The 16,932-nt window shown below is 47.2% G+C and overlaps 1 protein-coding gene across 13 annotated transcripts in view; it reads left to right on the top strand.

Moving 5' to 3' along the window:
• The window catches only part of EHMT1 (euchromatic histone lysine methyltransferase 1), a 79,048-nt gene that overhangs the window by 46,148 nt on the left and 15,968 nt on the right, over nucleotides 1-16,932 (top strand). For 9 of the 13 annotated variants that reach the window (XM_072352348.1, XM_072352353.1, XM_072352351.1 and 6 more), the window contains exons 7-17: nucleotides 218-406; nucleotides 1,061-1,141; nucleotides 3,065-3,185; nucleotides 4,823-4,954; nucleotides 6,812-6,957; nucleotides 9,629-9,772; nucleotides 11,268-11,494; nucleotides 11,938-12,102; nucleotides 12,259-12,341; nucleotides 13,604-13,710; nucleotides 15,278-15,400. In XM_072352348.1, the coding sequence (XP_072208449.1) occupies nucleotides 218-406; nucleotides 1,061-1,141; nucleotides 3,065-3,185; nucleotides 4,823-4,954; nucleotides 6,812-6,957; nucleotides 9,629-9,772; nucleotides 11,268-11,494; nucleotides 11,938-12,102; nucleotides 12,259-12,341; nucleotides 13,604-13,710; nucleotides 15,278-15,400 (1,518 nt within the window). The remainder of the gene's footprint in view (nucleotides 1-217; nucleotides 407-1,060; nucleotides 1,142-3,064; nucleotides 3,186-4,822; nucleotides 4,955-6,811; nucleotides 6,958-9,628; nucleotides 9,773-11,267; nucleotides 11,495-11,937; nucleotides 12,103-12,258; nucleotides 12,342-13,603; nucleotides 13,711-15,277; nucleotides 15,401-16,932) is intronic. The other 4 variants (XM_072352358.1, XM_072352359.1, XM_072352355.1 and 1 more) reach the window with 2 other exon arrangements.

Genomic DNA, 16,932 nt, shown 5'->3' on the forward strand with positions numbered 1-16,932 from the left:
AGTCCAGAATGACTTCCTTGTCCCCCAGACTGGCAGGCTTAGGTGACACATGGCAGGCACATGCACTGCCTGTGCTGGTGGTACTGGAGGGCTCTGGAGGGACCTGTGGCTAGCTCTCCCTTGGCAGCTTTAACACAGGCGGTCTGGGATGGGTTCAGCTGCTCTGAGCTGTGAACTGATGTTGTCTTTGTGGCACGTGTGCTTGGACAACTTCCAGAGTGAAAAGGAGCTAGGTGATGTCAGCCCTCACGTGAATGGGGAGAGCATAGATGTAGACTCTGAAGAGGAAGACTCTGATGAGTTGGAAGATGAGGACGATCACGGAGCAGAACAGGCAGCTGCATATCCTGCAGACGATAACAGGACCTCTAAAGACAGCGCGTCTGACGCAGACAATGTCAGAAAGGTATTCCTATGCCCTGTGCAGGACTTAGAGTGGGATGGGACACTGCTGATCCCTGTCAGACAGGAATGCAATCAGTTGAGGCAATTCCTAGGAATTTTTTTAGCATGCAAGATGGCAGAAAGCTCAGTGGTGGAAGTGAGGCTTTTGATGACCACTTCCTGCTTCCTTTTCCCCTCCCCCATGAGTGTCTCCTCACCTACCCTCCTGTTTCAGCCTTGCTATGTAACTCTCTGTGATCCAGTGTATGTGCGGGACTTCCATCACAGTTAGGTATTCACTGCACCAGCAGGAGATGTCTTCCTAATCTTGTTAGAGGCTGGTAAAGAATTAAAATTGTTTTAGTTAACTTACCCCAAATCACAATGCATATTGTAGGTATGAGGTTGTTTCTTATTAACCACAGAAATTAACGTTTGGTTGGACAACTTTCTTTGGGAGTTATCCTGTCCCATCCTCGTGGGTGAACCTTGAACCTTAACAGCCTTGGAGTGCTTGTCCTGGAGAGGAGATGGTGTTAGTGCTCACATGGCTGGGGCTGAGTGCAGCACGGCGATGGGATGCTCTGCGGGGTCAGGCAGGGTGCGGAGGGGTGCCGTGCTTGGAGGGACCTGACGGGACTGACTCTTTCTGTTCTGGGGCACGTGGTGGCTGCAGATTGATGATGGCGACTCTGAGGAGGAGCAAGAGTCTGCAGAGTCTGGAGAGGATGAGGAGGATGGAGATGAATCTGACTTGGTAAGCCTGGCTGCTAAATGCAGCTTTCAACCGTCGTCCTGATGGTAATGATTTCCCCTTTGCTTTGCTGCCGGAAGGAGACAAGCTGTGTAGTTTCAGGACTGTGACAAAACTCAGTGGCTGAAGCCACCCATGCAGGGTATTGTTTTCCACAAGGTGCATAACACTGATAGACTTAATTGCTTTCCAATGCTAATTAATGGGCTATTCTTCTTGCTTTCAACAAGGTGTTGACTGCTTTTAGTCATTTGAATATTAGTAAAAATAGTTAAGGGTGTTTAAATTTGTTGGGTGCAGACTTGGCAAGTGATGGGAGCCAGCAGTGTTTTGTTAACAGCCTGAAGCTCAGCTTGCCTCCAGAGCGAGTCCAGTTGGAGTTGTTCACAAATCCATTGGGCCAACCCACTGCCTAAGTTCACCTTGTCTGACATGCCACCTCCAAGGCACGGGAAGCCCTTGTCAGACTTGTAGTTTTCAGGTGGCTGGTGAAGGGATCTTGAAAACTATTTTTTTTTATATTTCATTTAATTTTTTTGGAATTGCTGTTCAATGATTGTCTGTGTCTCCCCACCCTCCCCTTTACTTTAAAAATGTTGCTCCCTTTTCACAGCATCTCAAGTTGAGGAGCCAGCATTTAAAGCACCCCAATTCTTCAGTCACCTTGAGAAAATTCTTGACTTCATTGTCTCAATGTTTTGAGCTGAAGGTAGAAGCAACTAAACCAAATGAATTGTTGAAGCTCTGTAGAATCTTGTTCCTTGTTCTCTGACACTACAAGAGCCAGAGAGGACTAGGCAGGAGGAACCGTATAGCCTGTGCCTTTCACTGGGCAGCTGAGGCACTTTTGTAGTGCTAGATCAAACCAAGCGTTGAGCTTTCAGTCAAGTCCAAACAGCCCAGTCATAGCTAGACTGTGATTTTTGCTGTGCTTATATGTGGTGAGTCAGCCTGCAGCCCAGATGGGGACTGGCTCAGATGCAAACCTCTCACCCACCAGCAGTGTGATGCAACTGGTGGAAGCCACGTGGCAAGGCACAGCCTTACACTTGGACACAGTGACTGCTGGGGCAGTGTAGACACCACTGCAGAGAGCCAGGGCTCAGCACCACCTTAGTCCTGCTGCACACTGTGTGTAGCATCAGTTTTAAGGTAGGCCACAAAGGTAGGCCCTGATGCAGCCTCTGCTGAAGGCAGCAGGAGCTTTTTCTTGTAGGCTTCAGTGAGAGGTGGAGTGAGTTTCATTTTGAACATGAATTTTATGGTTGGAGCTTTGAACGCTGGGTTGGAGTGCCTGGTTCCCCATTTTAATGTTGACTTTGAAAAGTCACCTGTATTTTCTGCATATTATACAGAAAGGAAACCCAAACTCTGTTTAGATTCATACGTGCCTGAAGATTGCTGTGTGATAAGGTTGTGCTGGTGTGGCACCTTGCTCAGGGAGGGAGCTGGTCTCTGCTGTGCAGTTAAATTCCCCAGGGTCCATCTCAGCCCCGTTAAGTTGGCTCTTCAGGTACAAGAGGGATTTTTCTTCAGCACAACTGTGGAGCAATCTGAGTGTTTTAGTTTGAAAAAAAGAAATAAAAGCCACTTTTCAGGGGAGAAGCTAAAAGCGTGCACGCATAACTCACCCTGCTGCGCAGAGATGCTCAGCTACTCCTGAGATGAGTGTGGTGTTAGAGCCTACATGGAAGAGAAGGTGAAGTGAGCACTGTTGAGATGACAGGAAATACGCCCACACGTGTGCTGGTGTTTCCTTTCCTGCACTGTAAAGGCATCTTTGCACCAATTGATTTCAAACCTCAGTTCTTAAGGCCTTTTTACACTTCTCAAGCTGTGTGAAGGCTCTTTCATATGAGTGCAAAGGACTGCTGTGATGCTGATACCAACATGCCTTACATGCACATGGCCTCTCTGGTTGTTCAGAGCTCAGAGTCCAGCATCAAGAAGAAGCTGCTGAAGAGGAAAGGAAAGACGGACAGCCCATGGCTGAAACCCACCCGCAAGAGGAGACGGAGGAATAAAAAGAAACAAGCCAGTGTGCTAGGTAACTAATTGAGTTTTGTTTTTTAACTGCACAGAAAGCGATCTGCCAGGTAGGGGTAAAGCCCTCCGGCCCATAAGGCAGTGGTTGTTTGCAAAGCTCTTTCTTCCTTTTCAAGGGAAGGTTTACCTTTATGGTAAGATTTACCTTTATGGTTAACCAGGGTCTGAACTTGAATCTCACTTGCAAACTCGTGTCTGTACTTTTAACAGCAGACTAAACATGAGGCAACTTTATCCTGGGCATGCTGAAATGATGATTTTTGTTCACGAGCTCTCTTTGTTTTAGAACATCCGAAGAAGACTTCATGGGCTGATGATGTAAACTATGAACTTAGGGAGATTGGCTAGATGGAGAAGGGAAAGGAATAACCTTCCAGAGTGATGCCTGATTGCTTTTGTGTGGGTGTTGAGTCCTGCTGAATGCTATGTGCTGGCTGTCCTTGTTATTCCAAAGCGCTGCAGCCCATCTCTGGGCCCGAGTTCAGGTGGCCGTTCTAGTTTGAGTGAAGTTACACAACACTGAAAGGTTACAGTGCACTTTGTCCTCAGAAAGCTGCGGGATGAGGATGGAGGAGGTGCAGGTTGGATCTGATTCCTCATCTTCAGGAACAGTAACAGGATGGGTTTAAAAAAGAGTTGTGTAGTCTCTGAAGTTGTGCCTTCTCTTTATTAAGGCTTCGCACATCCATTGCCATCAAAGAGTTCATTCTGTTTGCTAATTCTTTACAAACGGGCCGTTTTTTATCAGCAGTTGTTGCTGCCTCTTTTCTAAACGACCACGTTGCAGCCCCTGGGCTGCCCTCAGCGTCTGTCACTCATCTCATTTGCTCCTGTTCCTCCCAAGGCAAACTCTTCCTAAAAGGAAATGGGGGCCGTTGATCCCTTTCAGAGCAAACAGCTAATTCTTCATTTGAGATGCAGGCTGTTTTTCTGCCCCTTAAATAAAAGTGGCAGCCAGTCTTTCAGGCTAACACAAGTCTCTTGGCCAAGCCTGAGTGGGAGAAGCAAACCAGGATTGAGAGTCGAAGCCAAGGGAATGTGAAGAGGTGACAATTCCCACGAAGGGATCCCCCATACAATCCCTTCCCAGCAGCAGCTTTGTTCGCTCAGACCCAGAACTTGGCTTTTATGTTTTCCCCTCCCATTCAGCTGAATGTCACCTGTCTCATCCTCTCCAGAACGTGCTTTAGCAGCCGGTTCGCTCTGCTTGGCCGGGGTGTACCTGGAGCCCTTTGCAGCAGGTTGGAGATGGGGGAATGTGCCAAGCCCTGGTTTCAGCCCTTCCTTACGCCATTTGAGCTTCTGCCGCTGATGCAGTCCAGCAGCAGCCAGATGTGCCGCTCAGATGCGGAACTTATTTGTCTCATTTATCCCCTCCCTTTTTATTTTTTGTTATCTACCTACCTATGTGGAAGTGGAAAATCTGTCGGATCAGACAGGGGTGGAAATAAGAGATGGGAGATCAATCGTGCCATATCTGCCCAGATGTTGCATTTCCATAATGCTGTGTGCATCTGTACTCGTAGGCTCTCTGAGGAGCCTGCATGCAGCCATCTTGGTTAAATATGGCCTTTACACATGCACGCACATTCTTTTTTTCCCCCCCAGCTATGTAAATATACGTGTGTTTGAATCTAGGTGCTGAAGCTTATAAATCATCGTTGGGAGGCAGAGAGGGCTCTGCCCAGGATAACAGCATGGAGTACATGGAGGTGTCTCTGGATTCCTTGGATCTGCGGGTGAAGGGAATCCTCTCCTCGCAGGCGGAAGGTGAGTGCTGGCTCGGCGCGGCCATGACCCACGTTGGCTTTGTTCGCTCAGCCCAAGCAGCGAGCGGGGCCCCGCGTGCCCCCTGGTGGCTGCCAGCGCCCCGAGTCCAGGCCTGGCCCGACTGAGAGGCCTCCTGCAAGGCTTGGCAGCAGCTGGGGGCCAGAGCTGGGAGGGGGGGAGGCTGAGTTGTTTGGGAATGCTGCTAAGGTGGGATGCATCCATCCTTCTGTCCCACTCCCCTGTATTTGGATGATGCGTGTGTAGCCTCCCAGTGAAGCATCGCCCTGCACATGCAGCTGGTGCCCTCATCTCCTCAGGAACATGGCAGGGGTATCTGAGTGGCTGCTGTTCCCAGTGCTGATCCTTAGCTCCTGTGTGGATCTGTCCGGCTGCCCCCCGTTGCTCTTTTGCCTTCAGAAGTTGTGTGGCTCTTTGATAGAGAAACATCAAAGAGGGGGTGGGAGCATTTACCATCAAGGGAGGGTCAGGATGGATGAGGGGTGTTTTCATCAGAGCCTCTGGGTGTCAAGAAAGATTATGAAAGCGACAGCTTAGGAGGTGAGGAATGAGCTTTGTGATTTGTGGTCCTAGATAAAGCTCTTACACATTTAATATCTGGGCAGGATTTTACATGAAAACTGCAAGGGCTTTCCTTCTGCTTGTGTGTCTTGAAACAACTCATCCCTTCTCGGGGCTTAGTCTTGCAACTTAGCCCAAGGAAACCCCTTGCAAGATGAAAAGAACGTCTGCTCAGCTGATAGGGTCGCAGCCATAGGCAGGAAAGGGGGAGAGTGCTTTTGTCAGGGCAGCTACAGAGGAATCTCTCTGAAGAATGAAGTTAGTCTTTGAAATTGTGCAGCAAAATAACTCTTCTTTCAAAAGCTTCAAAAACAGCAGCACACTTCCTACTCAATGTGACTCAAACCCATAACAGGCTTGTGCAGGAAAAGCTAGGGACACTGCAGGGTGAACCGCAGGTAATGTTTGAGGGTTTAAAACCTTGCAAGAGATGTTACAACTGTGTAGGACTAAGGTAGGTGTGTGGGACAAAAAGTAATCCCTGTGTCATTGGGTCAGTGTCTTGTGGTCACACGTAACCTAGTAAATGAGTTGGATCCAGAGGGACCCCAAGAACATTCACAACGTTCCCCATTCCTGGCTGTGTGTTCACTTAAAAGCCATTGTCCACCTTTAGAAAGGTTTGGAAGTGTTAAATATCTGAGAGAAAGAGATGAGGAGAAGGCAAGAAGATCTGAACGTCGTGCTGCTTTCTTTTCTCTGGTTCGTTCTCTTTCAAAAACAAGTAAAAAATAAATAAAAATTACATCTATATTTTGGCTGTGTGAGACCAAACAGTCCCAGGAATTTTGTTTTCCCATTTGCATTGTAAGCTTCTGCCAACAGGAGTTTTTGCTTTCCTGATCTTCTCTATTTAACACTCCCCTTCCTACTCAGATTTCCAACTCTAGTTTGTTTCCTGCAGATTTCCTGGTGCAGAGCACAGTGCTGTGGGACAGGTGAGAAAGAGGCAGACTGATAAAAATCTGTACCTTGTAGCTTTTCCATGTTGGGGTTTTCTCAGGATCAGCTGTTCTTAACTCAGTGTTCCTGAATTCAGCACTGTCGTCTGTGGTGTCACTGGACTCAGAAAAGCACAGTCTGCTTTTGCAAATTCCATCTGCTGTAAGAAATGGGTCTTTTTTGCGGGCTTTAGATGATGCCTTTAAAGCATTTCAGGACGTGGAACTGATGCCATGAGACATGAAGGGTGCTGATGGACCCAGTTGGGGTCCCAGGGTTGATCCTTCCTCCTGGAGGGTAACATGAGAGTTGATTTACTGATCTTTTGTACTTTAGGTCTTTCCAATGGCCCTGAAGCAATGGAAGTAGATGGTCTCCAGGAAGTTCCCCTCTGTAGCTGTCGAATGGAAACCCCCAAAAGCAGAGAGATCACCACGCTAGCCAACAACCAGTGCATGGCCACCGAGAGTGTGGATAATGAGGTAGGAACCTGTCTTTCAGCTTCTCACAGACTTTTTATCCTGAGTACAAAGATGTAGTCAAGAGACAAAGCCATACCAGGGGCATGCATCGGGTCACACAGATGCTCTGCAGCATGCTAGACTGGGAGCCCACTGGTGTGGGCATGGTGTGTCAAACATCTCTCTGCAGCACTCTGCATGTTTCGCACACTCTGGTTAAAGTCACTCCAAAGCGAGTAGGTACAATCTGCGGGGCTAGCTGGAGAAGCACTGGGTGGATCTCCTGCTTGTCCTGGCTTGTGTAGCTGGATCAACTGGATGTAGCAGGCACACTTCAGGCCAAGTGGGCTAAAATACATTAGCATGCATCAAAGTGAGAGAATCCAATCAGGGGAAGCTTGGAGCTGGTTCCCTTGACTACAAAGGAGCTGATGCAAAGCTTTCAGTAGCCAGCTCTTGAGTTTCTGGAACTTGGCATGTCTTCTGCCAGCTCAGTCTCCTTTGGCCCTCCACTTTCCTCCTCCCCCCAAGAGACTCGTGTTACTAAGCTTCCTATGTCCTGGCAGTCCTGCGCAGTCTCTGTGGCTGGCTGGTTGGCTGGAAACGTCGCACTTGATGCCTCTAAATTGATCACAGCTGGGCTAGTTGGGCTCTGCTGGTTCTGAGAAGGTGGAATTAAGTGGCAAAAGTGACTCCCTCTCAGAGTCTGGAAAGCAAGACGGCACGACAGAAGCAAACTCGGGAGATGCTCCTTACTCTGGAAGAAACTGGCGTTTCTTTGACACATCAGCTGAGCTGCAGCCATGCTGCAGTGCTCTGATATTTACTGGTAGAAGGACAAGGAGTCAGAGTACTTCTGGTTCTTCTGGAGGATCACAGTAGAAGGGTGGATGGCGGGAGGAAGGGGTAATCACACTGACAGCCCTACTCTGCTTCTGTTAGTACGTGCTGGTACCTATAGAGAAAGGAATTTCACTATCATGACAAAGTAGGTGAAGGTGAAGGAGGGAATGCCCTGGAGACTTGCAGGAGAGAGGGTTCTCCAGGGCTTCTAAATAAACAGAAAGTATACAGAGGAGTTCCTGCGGTTATCTGGCAGTTCTCCCCCCAGATAAATCAGATAAAGAAATAGTGAAGGCCGTGCATTCTGTTAGATTCTTTTTGGTAATGGGATAAGTGACTCATAGATGTGGTAAGGATATTACATGCATGAATAGTGGGTTCTCTAGACAGTCATGTCCTTGGATAACGTTATAAATAGGAGCACTGCTACACTCTCTAATGGCTGGAAAATAGCAATTGATCATTTTGTACTATTTTAGACTTTTCTAACAAATAATACGTTGTGACAGAATGATGCAGGGACTTCCTTATGCAGACAGTGCAGCTTCTCACGCTTTAATCAAATTTCCCCCACTCGTAAATAAAAATCAATGGGCTGGTCCTCCCCTGCAGCCCCTGGGGTGTGTGTGTGAGCAGTGATCACTTCAGGCAAGGTAACAAGCACAGGTAGGCTTTGCAGCTGGAGATTGGGTAAGCTGGGTCAGAGATGCTAAGGGAGAAGAGCTCAGGTTAAAAACAGTTCTTTGTTGTTTTTTTTTTTCCTGTAGGTGTGTTGATTGTAGGAGAAATGGAGTTTAAAATAAATCAGAGAGGGAGTTTAGTTTTACTGAGAAAAAGCAGTGAATCAGACCTCAGCTACAGAGCAGGAGGGGCAGCCTGCTAGTGAGGGGCAGACACTGTGTTCCTTATGGACTGCTCTGGTGACAGAGGCAGAGTGCAGTACACCACGCTCAGATTCTGGTAGGGGTGTTTCCTCCTATGAACTTTCCATGTTTATGTTTCTATGCTGGAAATGTCCTTTGCCCAGCACTGGCAGAAAGCAAGGTTTTCATCTGAAGGGAGTTAGAGAATTCAAACGATGTTGCACCATGCTGGCAGGTGGCAAACAGGACGTGGAAGGCTTATAGGTGTACGCACAGGGGTGGCAGGAGGAAGCCCCAGTCCTTGAGGCACAGCAGAGGGAGTGACACTGCTGGGAAAATCCCTGCTCATGGAGCCTGTCACCGACAGAGCAAGGTGGTGTGAGAGGAGACAGCTCTTAGGCCCCAAATTATACACTGGAGAAATGTTTCAGAAGGCATGCTCAAATCTGACTGGAGTTGAGCTCTCATGAACGACTGGCTATTCATCCCTGTGGTCTGGGCAAGGGCCAGTGCTGGAACCAGTACAGACGATAACATAGCTGGCAATGAAGAGCAATTATTTTTCCCTTTATCTTCCTGTGACTTGTACTTTTGAACAGTAACAAGATTTAGTGCGTATGGTCTTGTTCTCTTGGTCACTGACACCCGCTCTTCCTGGCAAAAGCAGAGAGTGTTTTGTGAGTCAGGCCCCTGGGGCTGCCCCCTCTGTGGCTGCTCGGCTGTTGCGTATTTCCAGTTACGATTTTTCTTGCAAGGAACAAATGAGTCCGGTCCACATGCATGTTAGTTAGTAAATGATGCATTTCTTCCTGTGAGAGCAGCTTTCACAGCTTCCTGCTGCACTGCTAATGCTATCTGGCACACATCTGAATTACTGTGAAAAAGCCAGGGCTCATCAAAGCAGTGTGCAAAATCTTCCTCCGCACAAGCACAGAGAGTGTTTTGGTCTCCAGTAATTTCATTTCCTTTAATTTCTCCTGTTCCAGCTGGGCCGATGCACAAACAGTGTGGTTAAGTATGAACTGATGCGCCCGTCTAACAAAGTCCAGCTTTTGGTGCTGTGTGAGGACCATAGAGGGAGGATGGTGAAACACCAGTGTTGCCCTGGCTGTGGATACTTTTGCACTGCAGTAAGTCCGTGCTCTCAATCTAGGGAAGGGGGTACTTGTCGCAGTAGCTGGAAGAGGTGAAGGTGGAGATTTACCCATAGGGGTTTACTGACTTCCTGGCATAAGCTCCACCTCGTTCCACAGCACGTCAGGTGGCGTTTTCAACAGTCATGTGTTTGAGGGTAGCTGCAATGCTCACCTGTAACTTCCTGGAGACCCCGAGGGGTGTTACCAAAGGGGTGGAATTCATACCTTTGGAATTTTTTTTTTGGAACATTGTTTGGTTTTTTTCTTCCTCTGTACAGTCAATCACATCACAAATGGTGTTAGCCTGCTTCTTGTCAGAGTCTGCATACAGGAGAGGGGTTCTGTCCCCCGTGCCACTCACAGGGCACGGTGAGGTGGGGAAACCGGAGTGATGGCACTGGAACAAGGCAGTGTTTGAGATCTCCTCCTCTTTCTCTACCACTGAGGTTTTAATAGCATTGGCCCAGTGCTTTGAGCCATTGTTGTCCTTGACTCCTTGCTGGTGAAACACTCGCTGAGGGCCTCCCGGGGTGATAGGGTGGGTTAATTGATGTTAGCATTCTTAAAGATGACTCGATGAAAGGTATTAGAGTAGTCTCAACATTATTCTAACTGTAATAAATGGAACCGTCCTGAGTTTTCATGCTGAGTCAAAGATCATTTGAAAGATATAATCCTCAAAATGCTTGAAGCCATTTTGCAATGCTGAAATAGTGAATTAGATGCCTTGGGAGGACTGTGAATCCAGGAGAAGAGTGGGTTTTAACTAACTTTTCCTTAATGCTGTTACATCTCTGGGTGACCTCATAGCTCATAAAGGTGAATCTGGCAGTGTTTGTCTGTGTTATCAGTCACTAATAACACAGAGCACGGTAGGGCTTTAGGTAGCACTGATATCACAGAACAGTGAGTTCTGGGGAGCAGTTCAGCTTGGAGGACTTTGCTGGAAAGAGAAGATAATTTGTAGAAAGGTGGCTCACATCTGTCAGCAGATGGGGTTAAAGAGCATACAGGGCTGGTCCAAACAGAGGAGTTGCATGCTTTTGGGTAACACTGGGGTTGACAGCTGATGTAATTGTATCATTGTTGTTCCTTGAATGGTTTGTGTGCAGATGTGTTTGGTAGTTTTAGTGCTGACTGGTTTGAAGTTTTCTTTTCCAGTATTGGGAGCGTCCTTACAGTACACTGGCACTTCTAGAAACGTAAGCAAGAACCTCAAGTGTTAGAGCTGGAAAATGGGACTTTGTGGTTCTGTTTCCCACGTGCAATTAAAAAACTTGCTTTGCAGTTCCTAACCAAGTGAGTTTTTTCCCATTACCTTGGTTTTGTTCTCTTCTAAAGAGGTGGCAGTGCTTGCTTACTGTACTGGAAGCGCGAGGGACAAGAGAGGTCGTGAATGATGTATTTAAGAGCTCTGCAGATGAAGCATGTGGAAGGGGTAAGGCTCGTAGTGACCATGGTGTGAATATCTTCTCTGTAATTTTTTTAGGGCACTTTCATGGAGTGTCAGCCTGAGAGCAGCATCTCCCACCGCTTCCACAAGAGCTGTGCCTCCCAGGTCAACGACACGAGCTACTGCCCACACTGCGGGGAAGAAGCCTCCAAGGCAAAGGAGGTGACAATAGCAAAAGCAGACACGACTTCGACGGTGTCACTGACCTATGAGCAGCAGAAACCAGCAGCAGTGGAGGGAAGGGCTGACACCACGACAGGGAGGTGAGCTTGGGAGCTCGTGGCAGCCTCAATCCTTGTGCCTCAACCCTTCATGTGATATACGTAGCCTGAGATGCTTAGCTGCCCCCAGCAGTGTATACAGATGCAGAGAATCAAAACTTAGAGGAAAACATAAGTGAAGACATCCCTGTGATGAAGAGTGCTTCAGCTTCCTGTGCAATCTGATCTTGTTCTCAAGGCTTTTTATGACTTGCAGTGAGCAGGGCAGTGCCCTCAGCGCCATGATGTTCTGTTGCTTGTTGCAAAGAGTACATCAAAATGTAGTCATAGGTCAATGCAACTCTTTACCAAAAAGAAGTAAAATATCTTGCTTTGTGTTACGCTATCTGTCCATTTAAAATCGATTTCCTTTCCTTCTTTGGCATAAAATACACACAGCGTTGTATATTTTTAATGGTTGTGCTTTGGCTCTCTCTCATTTTCAGTGTCACTGGAACGCGGTTGTCTGAGGAAGAGAAGCCAGAAAGTTCGGCTGCGGAGGGATTTGACTTAGCTGGATCTTCAGTTTTCCCAAAGCCTACTACTAGCCTGACCCAGGGACCAGTTAAAGAAACTCTGGAAAGTGCCCTGATTGCCCTGGACTCTGAAAAGTAAGGAAAAGGCCATCTTCTGAACAGATGATGTTCTTTGGTTTTGCCATAGACCATAGGAACAAACTTTCTCATGCCTATGGTGTGGGTTGGGCTAAAATATTGGGGAATATTCTTCAGTGTGTATTAATTCTGCCTCTTTCCCCATTGCTGCAGACCCAAGAAGTTACGGTTCCATCCAAAACAGTTGTACTTCTCTGCCAGGCAAGGAGAGCTGCAAAAAGTCCTGCTTATGTTGGGTAGGTGGCTCCTTCCCAGGACGCGGTGTGTCTGGCAGTACTCCCAGCTCCTGCCAGGCAGCTGCCAGAGCCCAGTTCCCAGCATGGCAGCACGTCATATTCCCCACTGCCCCTTGTGAATGGTGTTGGGAGGAGAAAGCCACTTTTGCAAGCAATGTGTCATCAGAAATGGCTCCATCTTTCTGTGAAATGTGGGCTTGCTCCCAGCTTGCTTCTGCGTTTGGACGCAGTTTTATCCAGAGAAGCTCTCTCTACCCCCAAATGACCTATGTTTGATTTTTCCAATCCAGTAGAACTTTGCCTCCCTGTGCTGTGGGATGGTTGGTTATTTGCATCCAGTGGAGAGGTAGAAAGATGGGAGTGTGATTAAATTAAGACCAGTCAGCAAGAAAGCGGAGAAGAAGAAAACCTCAGTACAGAGGGCTTTATTCTGGGGGTACGTAACTGTCACCAGATGCCTTTCAGCTGGCTGGGGTTGTTTTTACCAACAAATATTCCCAAGGAATAGCAACCTGTGAAGGACACGGTGTTTTACTTGGGAGTTTGTGGCTTGCTTTTCACTCCAGTACTTCGCAGTACATTTTTGGATGCTTTCTGTTCTTTTGCATCTATCACCCTTTTATTTTTCTCCTAGCAAGTATTAGCTTCATTGTTCCTGTCTTCAATAGAACCAAAATGTTACTCATTGATATTTAACTACGGCCTCATCGTGTGCAACATGTTATCATGCCCAGACATCTTTGTCTGGCTGTCATCGTCATCTGTCAGTCTTTGCGCAGCTGTGAGAATTTCTGGCCAGATCTCGAGTTCGTGTTGGAGCTCCATCCTCTTTGCAGCCCTTTTGCTTACAGCGATGCAAAAAGGATCACTAAGTGCAGTTAATCATGGTCCTGAGACAATAAAGCTGGGTGCTGCTGACGCTCTGTTGTTTCCAGCAGCAGCACTTCTTTTTTTCCCTTGTTACCCTTGCACAGTGTTCTTGCAGTGAGAGAAGGGGAATGAAGGAAGTGGCCTTTGTAAGAATAATGCCTTAAAAGTATTATATTCCACGGTGTTCCTGAAGCTCCTTGCTTGAGGGCTGTTGCATACCAGATGTCCGTGGGACTACCCTGAGAGCTTTCTGGCTTGTATGTGTAGTAAGAAGGGCTGAGGATGGGCTAGGGGAAAGTCTTCCAAAAGTTTTAGTTGAGACCTCCTTCTCTTGTTACCCTTTTCTCTGATCTCTGAATTGCGGTTGAAAGCATCTCTGCTCTGTTTTTCAGTGGATGGAATTGACCCTAATTTTAAAATGGAGCATCAGAGTAAGAGAACCCCTCTCCATGCTGCCGCTGAGTCTGGCCATGTGGACATCTGCCATATGCTGATTCAGGTCTGTCTCTACTTAAACATTTCTCTGTATGAGCAGTTTTCTGTTCTTTTTGGGCCTGTGCCCCACCAAAACTGAAGCGCAGTTGAAAAACCAGCGTTGAAAAACCTCCTCGTTCACACTGTTTGCTGCAGGAAGGAGCGGTGCAGAGTGGTGTGAGAACTTTGGTGATGTGACTGCAGATTTCTTTCTAATCTGTTCTCCATACCAACTTCACTGTGCAATGGGCACGTGGAGCTTTGATTGGAGGGCACTGTAGAGCGTGTGGGATGCTCTGTGCCTAAGCGCACCCCGCAGTGTAGTGCACTGCCAGATGTGGAAGCACAGGCTGACCTGCAGGTAGCTGCAAGCTGCTGCCAACTTGCTCTTTGTAATGCTGGTGGGTAGGCTGTAAAGCCTGCAGGCTAGCAGACCCTGTCTCGCCTTCTGTCAAAATCTGAGCAACTCCAGCTGGAAGTTGAAAAGAAGAAAGATGCAAGTTTCACTCGTTAAGTGAGATTTAGAGATTTGGGTTGTGGTAAGTTTGAATGAAGGAAGATGGCGAAACACACAGCAGTGCTGCTGTTGAATCTTCTCCAGCACACTGTGAAGAAAAAAGACCTTTAAAGGGCTGAAGTTTTCTTTTTTCACATTGGCTCCTTGGGCATCTGGTTGTATTTTGCTTGCCCTTTGTGACTGGAAAACTTTAAAAGTCTGAGAAAGTGGTAAAGCCACTCTTTGATAATGAGCCTGCTGAGGTGTCTCAGCATTCAAAATGCTGCTTGAAGGTGGAGCTTTGCTTACTTGAGTTATCACAAGTACAGACAATAGAATTACTTGTATGAGTAAAAGGAGCAAAGGCTGGTTTGTTTCCAGAATCCTTTATATTCTTTTCTGTCCCCTGATGTCTGGCTATTGCGGCAGCGCAGTGTTTGGCTGGGAAGGTCCACAGCGTGTTGCACTTGAAGTGTCTCATCTTTGGTCTGAATCACTCTTGGTTTATAAAAGTAATCAAAACAAATACATGCAGTGGGAGGCACATAGAAGCAATGGGCCCATCTTCTTGTGCCAGGTGAACCTGAGTCAGCACATTACTAGTGTTGTAAGCAGGTCTTTGCTTTGTGCATGGGTACGTGCATGCTGTGCCAAGAGTTGTTCTATTTCTCAGATTTTCTTTTGGTTTTAAGTAGTGGGTGGATCATTGAGCTGCATCAAAGAGCTGAAGTGGGCAAGATGTGTGAGGCAATAGAGATTTCGGTCCAGAGCACTCCATGTTGAACTTAATGTGTTCTCAGAGAAGTATTGGCATTGACTTCAATAGAATAGTTACCTCGTCTGTAGTAGTTCTGACATGCTTCCTCGTGCTCTAGTTGCTGGCTAGAGAAGGCAAGCAGTGTGTGCTGCTTTCCAAAACAGGTGAAGTTTGTCTGCCTTCCGCCTCTGGTCGCTTTGTTGTTTTTTCTTCAACATGGCTGAATGTCAGGAACATTTTGCTGCTAAACTTGCTACTAAATCTCTACTCCCACATCCTTCCTTTGCTAACCAGTCAAGGTTACAGTTGTCCTTGTGTTTGCCTTGGCCTTCTTAACAGGCTGGTGCGAATATAGACAGCTGCTCTGAAGACCAGCGGACCCCACTGATGGAAGCAGCTGAAAACAACCACCTGGAAACTGTGAAATACCTTATCAAGGCTGGAGCACTAGTAGATCCCAAGGTAGCACTTTATTTGTTTGCTATTTCTTTTTTTAAAGGTTTTACGCCCAGGAAGAAGAGAAATGAAGGTTTGCTTGTCTTGGGTGCAAAGACTTGGACAGGCCGTCCTGGAACTGAGAGTCTGGGGAAGTGCAGTTGCTTCCTACATCAGTTCATGGCACCAAATATAGGGGATGTTTGATTCGATACGGGGCCACTAAGAAGCGTGGGTGTCATTGCGTTGCACTTGGAGTTTGATTTCAGAGTTTCCTTCTCTACAAACTCATAGCAATGAGATTTTTGGGGCGCTGTTTTAAAATGGGTTGGTAATTAGGTGCTTGCAAAGCCAGCAGAAGTGACAGGAAGCTTTGATCTCCAAAGGTCTAATGTGCTGTTTCTTGCAGTCACGCCGCAGTGGCAAAATTGGACCCAGTCTTTAAACTCCCTACCCCTTAATTTAAACAAATACAATAAAATGCAGCTGTCTGCTTGCCTTTAGCATGCTCGGGTTGCTTTGCAGTCTTGGAAAATACACAGATAGTTTATTAGCCCCATAAATCAGACTCTATTTGGAGTACAAGAACCCTCCCCACGTGAACTTCTTATTGTTACAACCTGCTGCTGTTGGCTCACTCTACTATTGCTAGGAAGCACGGCAAGGCTGGGATGCTCGTTTTGTGACAGAGCTGTCTAGGCTGGGAGGATTGCACAAGATAACAACTGCTGTCCACCCCAAGCCTTGGATGGCTCCTTGGGAGGCTGGCTCTGAGCTGGGAAGGGGGAAAGGGCAGGGTGGGCACGTGCAAGGACAGCAGCCACTATGAACCTGCATCTTGCAGCAATCCAGATGTCACTCACCTGATTTATTTATGTCAGAAAGGTTTCCTGCTTCTGAAGGTAAAGGGAAGGAAAAACCCCCAAGCCAGCAAAAACAAATTAGAAGCCTGAGATCACGTCTGAAGTCTAGACTAGTTTATTATGTTAATTAGTTTCTTGCACCAAATTAGTCATCTTCTGAAAGTAGCAACATTGCAGTTTGAAATCAGCTCCAGCCATTTTGATGAACAATCAAGCAGTTATCTGCTGGGGGTGTGCACTGAGCGTACCCAGCCTGTGGGGGGGGAAGGGTGGGATGAAGCCCCCAGGCTGAAGCCACTTGATCCTGTCTGTAGGATTTGGAAGCCACTTAAAACTGCCAAAAAATCTGTATTAAAATACACCAGCTCACTGTGGGATGGAGAAGCTGCACTTGGCTTATATTAATCTGAGAGGGAGTTGTGATGTTATTCAGTTGTCAAGCTCTCAAGGGAGAGTGAAAAACTCTTCTTTGCCCGTAGGAAACTCCCTCAGTATGATCCCTGATGTGTGGCTTCCCATTATTGCTCCCCATCCCTGTGCTGTGTTCTCTTTTCAAGGGAGTGTCCTCTATCAGAAAACTCTGTAGTAGGAAGGAAACAAGGTCTCCAGCCCTTGCTGTAAGCTGAACTCTTGGGATAGAGCGTCTGATAAAGATCAGACTCCAGCCAAGAGTATTGGTGTTGGTGTGGAAGTGTC

This window comes from Excalfactoria chinensis, chromosome 18 (genome assembly GCF_039878825.1).
Source record: "Excalfactoria chinensis isolate bCotChi1 chromosome 18, bCotChi1.hap2, whole genome shotgun sequence".
Lineage (NCBI taxonomy): Eukaryota > Metazoa > Chordata > Aves > Galliformes > Phasianidae > Excalfactoria > Excalfactoria chinensis.